General features: G+C 44.3%; 1 protein-coding gene across 1 annotated transcript; it reads left to right on the forward strand.

Moving 5' to 3' along the window:
- The first annotated feature begins 2,594 nt into the window (after positions 1-2,594).
- LOC145413176 (uncharacterized) lies at positions 2,595-6,424 on the forward strand. The gene is made up of 3 exons (XM_080282901.1): positions 2,595-3,677; positions 3,853-5,132; positions 6,346-6,424. Exons 1-3 carry the CDS (start codon positions 2,595-2,597, stop codon positions 6,422-6,424), a joined length of 2,442 nt encoding a protein of 813 aa, XP_080139027.1.
- Positions 6,425-7,093: the final 669 nt, after the last annotated feature.

The following is a 7,093-nucleotide window of genomic DNA, read 5'->3' on the forward strand; positions in this document are numbered from 1 at the left end:
CTAACCACCACCGCCACGAGTGTCTAGTGCAGCTGTATACCGTTCCGTGTGATTCTACTTTGGAATCGAGTGCAATTGAATTTATTTGAGAAATTGTTGCAGTGCTGTGAATCAGTGATGATTTCAATTTATTTAGTAAATTAATGGCTGCGGTCAGTGAGGAACAGAAAGGTTACGGTCGGTGGCGGGAAGGTGTGTGGTGGTCCGAGCCTGGGCCGTGCTCCAGTGACTCCCGACTCAATCATTCCTTCATTATTAACTTTAACTTAACGTTAATATACAAATTTATTTGATATTCTTGTAATCTGCATTTAAGACGCTGTTTCTGCTTAAGTATACTGACTTGTAATAAGAATAACGAACTTTGAGGTTATTAATTGTCTGAGGTACCTTTAACAATGGCAGAGGTGAAGTGCTTGTTTGAAGTTACCCGACATTAAAGACAAGTAATTTATTTGTTTGTAAATATTGTGAATATTTGTTTTGAATATATAGATATGAAAACTTTACTTTGTTTGATGATACCTGTGTTTGCCTGGTCAGTAAGGATTTAGTGTGCAATGATGCAAAGAACCTTATAAAACTCTATTGATAATATTTCTGGGGAGCATATTAATGCTCGGTTAAGAGTTTTATGACAATTTGGCGACCGTGACAGGACCAGGCTTACGCAGGTATTATTTTGGTTGTTCTAATTTAGTATTTGTTATTTACTATGTCTACAAAAGAATTACTAGATTTAGGTCGTGAATTAGGTTATGAGGGTGATCAACTACACGCGTTTATACGTGAAGAACAAGCACGTGAACGTGAAGATCGACAACGTGAACGTGAAGATCGACAACGTGAACGTGAAGATCGACAGTGTGAACATGAAGCACGTGAACGAGAAATTGCACACGCAAAAGAAATCCAGGAGTGTGAGGAGCGCGAACGTGAATGGCAGAAACAGGAACGTGAACATCAGGAACGCGAACATCAGGAACGCGAACATCAGGAACGCGAACATCAGGAACGCGAACATCAGGAACGCGAACATCAGGAACGCGAACATCAGGAACGCGAACATCAGGAACGCGAACATCAGGAACGCGAACGTGAGCGGGAACGTAAACATGAACGTGAAGAACGTGAGCGGGAACGTAAACATGAACGTGAAGAACGTGAGCGGGAACGTAAACATGAACGTGAAGAACGTGAGCGGGAACGTAAACATGAACGTGAAGAACGTGAGCGGGAACGTAAACATGAACGTGAACAACGTGAGCGGGAACGTAAACATGAACGTGAAGAACGTGAACGAGAGGCCAGTGAACGTGAAAAGGATAGACAATTCCAGCTCGAGTATGCTAGACTACAGGCAATGAATAGGCATGACTCTTATTGTTAATACAGCACCCCCTGGTGTTCGAGCGAAAGGTCCGCAGTTACCAGTGTTCGATGATGAAAACGACGATATAGATGCCTATCTGCGCCGGTTTGAGTTGTTTGCGAAGACTGCCGGTTGGCCAAAAGAATCATGGGCGGTCCTTATGGGTTCATACTTAAAAGGAATTGCCTTAGAAGTGTACTCTCGTTTAGGTCAAGATGAGGTGGGAGATTATGAGAAGGTTAAAAAGGCATTACTGCTTCGGTTTGAATGTACAGAGGAAGGTTTTAGACAGAAGTTTCGTTCAGCTCGTCCACAACGTGGTGAAAATGTGGCTCAGTACTTAACTCGCCTGCGTAACTTCCTTAACCGGTGGATTGAACTATCAGAGCACTGTGAAAAGACTTATGAGAGTGTAACGAACTTATTTATCTCGGAGCAATTTCTGAAAATGTGTGGTAAACCTTTACAAATGTATATTCGTGAGAAAATGCCTCTTTCTTTCGATGACATGAGAGAGAAGGCAGAGAGGTATGCCACCGCCCACGGAGGATTGTACCAGAACGCCCGGACCAATAGCCAGCACACCCACAAAGGTCAGGAAGCAACCAAGGACGACGGCGACTTCAAACGAGCAGGAAAGTCTGCTTACACTACAACTTTTGGTAAGGGGGTGCAATGTTATAAGTGCAACAAAGTTGGCCATAAATCCTATGATTGCCCTACCAAATCAAGATATAATGATAGTAAAGAGAAAAAGAGGGATGTATGTGCGCATGCAGAAGTATTGGGCTGTGGACATGTTGTAGAGGTGGTGAGTGCACTAGCAGCCATGCCAACTACACGAGGTACTATGTGTGGTAAGGAGGTGGAGGTACTACGAGACACAGACTGTAGTACAGTGGTAGTGAGGAAAAGCTTAGTACCACGGGAGTGCTTAACAGGGAAACATTGTTTAGTTAAGCTGATAGACTCCCAAGTGTGCAAGTATCCCTTAGCTGAAATCACCATAGTCTCCCTTACTACTCTGGTAGAGCTGTCGCTGTGTGCATGGAGACTCCTATATATGACCTCATAATTGGCAACATTGCAGATGCTACACCGCTCGTTGATAATGATCCTTTTAAGGAAAAGGTTGTCAGTGCTGTGGTGACCAGGGCAGCAGCGAAGCACACCCCGACCACGACAGACACTACGAAGTTTTGACCTAACAGACCAGCTACGGATGACTCCAGCCGACATGAAGAAGGCACAGGAAGAGGACGTCACCCTGAAGCGATGGTTTGAGAAGGCCCAGGATGGAAAGTGGTTAGACAAGAAGGGTAAGGCAAAGGTAATTATGGAAAATGGACTATTATATAAGATATATTATGGTGATGAACGAGAATTCAAACAACTAGTCTTGCCCGCTAAAGTAAGAAGTGCAGTAACGAAAGTAGGACACGAATGCATGTTTGGAGGACATCTTGGGGCTAGTAAGACTTTAGGAAGACTTCAGCAAGATTTTACCTGGCCAGGAATGGGAGAAGATGTTCGTCGACACTGTCAGTCATGTGATATATGCCAAAAGACTATACCTAAGGGTAAGGTTGGGAAAGTACCATTAGAAGAAGTGCCCATTATTGATATACCGTTCAAGCGTGTGGCCGTAGATATTATAGGACCCATACAGCCTAGGAGTGAGAATGGGAACAAATATATTTTAACACTGGTAGACTATGCTACCCGTTATCCTGAAGCCACAGCATTACCCAACATCAATACTGAACAAGTAGCAGAGGCCCTAATGACCATGTTTTCCAGAGTGGGAGTACCTGAAGAACTGGTTTCAGATAGAGGGTCGCAGTTCACCTCAGGAATGATGGATGAGGTTCGACGTCTACTGTCGATCAAGCGCCTTCCTACGACACCATACCATGCAATGGGAAACGGCCTGGTGGAAAAATTCAACGGGACCGTAAAGAGTATGCTCAAGAAGAAGTGTGCCGAACAGCCCTCATCCTGGGACAGGTACCTGCTGGCAGTGTTATTCGCGTACCGTGAGGCGCCCCAGGTAACCCTTGGTTTCTCACCCTTTGAACTGTTATATGGAAGGACAGTCAGGGGACCAACCAGTAATCTGAGGGAACTGTGGGATAGAGAAAAGGAGGGAGAAGTTTGCACCACATATCAATATGTTTTTGAAATGAGGGAGAAGTTAGAAGAGACTTGCCAGCTTGCTCATGAGAACTTAAGGAAGTCACAAGCCAGATATAAGTACTACTATGACAAGAAAGCTAAAGATAAGAAATTTAAGGTAGGAGATCAGGTATTGCTCTTATTGCCAACTGCCCACAACAAACTCTTATTGCAGTGGAGAGGACCTTACAAAGTTGTGGCACTGAAGGGTGGAATGGATTACATAATTACCATAAATGGCAAGAGCAAGACATTTCATGCTAACATGTTGAAGAGGTTATGTCTCTAGGCCTGATGATTCCAAGGTCAGTGCAGCGGTGTGTTCTGCAGCTGTAGTGGAATGTGAGGAGGATGCCGACCTACACAAGCTGATACTACCGAGCCTGGATAGGAAGGAAACTTGGAAGAACGTGCACATCAGCCAGGACCTGACTTCAAATCAACAGCAGGAAGTAAATGACTTATTACTTAAATATGATGACGTAATGTCTGATATACCTGGCCGAACGTCAGTCATTGAGCATCAGATCAACTTGACTAATGAAGAAGTAGTCCGTTCAAAACCCTATAAGATACCTTATGCATTAAGAGCTCAAGTCAAACAAGAAATAGATGATATGTTAAAGATGAAGATAATTGAACCATCTAACTCCCCATACTCCACTCCCATGGTTGTTGTTAAGAAACCTGATAACTCTAACAGAATTTGCCTTGACTTCAGGAAATTAAACAACCTTACTGTGTTTGACAGTGAACCAATGACTGACCCAGATCAGATATTTGCAAGTATTGGTGGTAATAACTTTTTCAGCAAGATCGATCTCAGTCGTGGTTATTGGCAGGTACCCTTAGAGGAGGGAAGTAAACAGTATACCGCCTTCCCCACAGATAAGGGTCTGTTTCAGTTCACTGTATTAGCCTTTGGATTAGTTAATGCCCCAGCAACTTTTAACAAGTTAATGCGTTCATTATTTGAGGGTGTTTCTGGGGTTCATCACTTTTTGGATGACATTCTAATTGTGTCTAAGACCTGGACTGAACATCTGCAGATACTTGGGAATGTACTGGATAGACTTCAAAAGGCAGGATTAACGGCAAGACCTACTAAGTGCCACCTTGGTATGCACAAATTAGATTATCTGGGACACACAACTAGTGGAGAGACCATGTGGCCAATGGCTGATAAGGTGGAGCAGATAGTCAACGCGCCTGTACCCACCACTAAGAAAGGACCGAGGTCATTTTTGGGGTTAAGTGGCTACTACAGAAAATTCATCCCGCACTACGCAACCATAGCATCTCCTTTGACTGAACTAACCAAGAAGACTCAACCGAATAAGCTCGAGTGGAGAGAAGAACATGACTATGCTTTCAGGTGCTTAAAAAATAATATTTCCACAGAACCTGTTCTTGTTCTCCCCAACCTACAGCAGGAGTTTGTGTTACGCACCGACGCCTCAGGCAGTGGTCTTGGAGCCATACTACTGCAGGAGCGGGATGGACGGATGTGGCCAGTCGCGTATGCCAGTCGCAAGCTGCAGCCACGTGAGAGGAATTATGCCGTCATAGAAAGGGAATGTTTAGCGTTAGTCTGGGGTGTTCAGAAGTTTTCAGTATATCTTTATGGTAGGCAATTCATTCTTGAGACTGATCACAAGCCCCTTTCCTACTTACAGACTTCTAAGACTTTAAATGGTAGACTAATGAGATGGGCTCTGATATTGCAGCCATATGTCATGAACATAAGAGTTATTAAAGGATCTGATAATGCAGGAGCTGGCTACCTTAGTAGATTAGGAGAATAATGGTGTTGATATATACTTTGTATAATTTTCCGGGTGATATTCATTCATGTTGAAATAATTTACTTTAAGGGGAATTGTAATTTGTATGGGTTAATATTAATTGGTACAACACCTGTAATTACAGATATATCATGACTATAAATTGATAAGAAAATATATTTTCTTACTTAACGGGGGAGGTTTGTCACAGCCAGCGTGTGACTGTTGGATATGTAGATTCATTTTCATGCATCAATGTTTCATTAGTTCTAGAGTCGGTATTAAAGTTAAGTTCATTTTCCCAATAGGAGGTGAGGAGGGATTTCACCAGCTTAGAGTCGGCAGTCACCTGGCAGCCCTGCCCTTGCTCGGACTAACCACCACCGCCACGAGTGTCTAGTGCAGCTGTATACCGTTCCGTGTGATTCTACTTTGGAATCGAGTGCAATTGAATTTATTTGAGAAATTGTTGCAGTGCTGTGAATCAGTGATGATTTCAATTTATTTAGTAAATTAATGGCTGCGGTCAGTGAGGAACAGAAAGGTTACGGTCGGTGGCGGGAAGGTGTGTGGTGGTCCGAGCCTGGGCCGTGCTCCAGTGACTCCCGACTCAATCATTCCTTCATTATTAACTTTAACTTAACGTTAATATACAAATTTATTTGATATTCTTGTAATCTGCATTTAAGACGCTGTTTCTGCTTAAGTATACTGACTTGTAATAAGAATAACGAACTTTGAGGTTATTAATTGTCTGAGGTACCTTTAACAATGGCAGAGGTGAAGTGCTTGTTTGAAGTTACCCGACATTAAAGACAAGTAATTTATTTGTTTGTAAATATTGTGAATATTTGTTTTGAATATATAGATATGAAAACTTTACTTTGTTTGATGATACCTGTGTTTGCCTGGTCAGTAAGGATTTAGTGTGCAATGATGCAAAGAACCTTATAAAACTCTATTGATAATATTTCTGGGGAGCATATTAATGCTCGGTTAAGAGTTTTATGACAGAGTCACCTTGGTGAAAGAGGTGATGGGGCGAGCCCAAGCGGCAGAGCGATCACTGGGGGGTTGCCTGCCCAGTCTGTGAGCGTATATTCACTACGAAGCGGGGTCTGGGGATGCATCATCATGGTGTGCACCCGGACCACTTCTTTGCTGACAGGGAGCCAGTTAAGACCAAGGCCAGATGGACAGACGTAGAGGCCAGGCTCCTTGCCTCCAGAGAAACTTCTGTCCTCAAAGAGAATCCAGGAGCAGCACATACCATCAATCAGCTGCTGTTGGATTCCTTTCCTAACCAGTCCCTCGAGGCCATCAAATCCCGCAGGAGGTCCGCCGCTCACTGGGCTCTTGTGGAGGAGAGGGTCTCTGCCAGCTCCCAGCAACATCAGGGAGGCCCACCCGGCATGGAGGGTGAGGTGGGGGATGCAGGAGTGATAGTAGGTGAAGAAGGAGTACGGAGTTTAATGCCTCAGATGAGAGGTACCACCGGAGGTGACGGTCAAGGAGCCATAGGAGGAGTTCAGGAGAGTAACTGGAGAGGGGAGATCATGGCGGCGATCTCCTGTCTTTGTGACACTCTATCCATCCAGGAGGGGGATGATCCCAACAGCCTGATCCATCAGCTGATGGAGGAACTGCCCGTAAGGGCAGTTCCAGTGACAGCAATAGACCCGAGAAGGCAAAGAACTGGGCAGGCAGCCCCCGGGGTCCGGTGTTCGAGGAGGCAACTCTTTGCCCGGGGTCAAGGGAGGTG

The sequence above is a fragment of the Coenobita brevimanus genome, chromosome 95 (genome assembly GCF_032717465.1).
Source record: "Coenobita brevimanus isolate Jiangsu-jjx chromosome 95, ASM3271746v2, whole genome shotgun sequence".
NCBI classification, from domain to species: Eukaryota; Metazoa; Arthropoda; class Malacostraca; order Decapoda; family Coenobitidae; genus Coenobita; species Coenobita brevimanus.

Coding starts and splice junctions, on each gene's coding strand:
- LOC145413176 (XM_080282901.1), top strand. CDS start 2,595: ATGACTCCAGCCGACATGAAGAAGGCACAGGAAGAGGACGTCACCCTG. Junction 3,678..3,852: donor AATTTAAGGTAGGAGATCAG/GTATTGCTCTTA, acceptor GATGATTCCAAG/GTCAGTGCAGCGGTGTGTTC. Junction 5,133..6,345: donor ATAGAAAGGGAATGTTTAGC/GTTAGTCTGGGG, acceptor GTTTTATGACAG/AGTCACCTTGGTGAAAGAGG.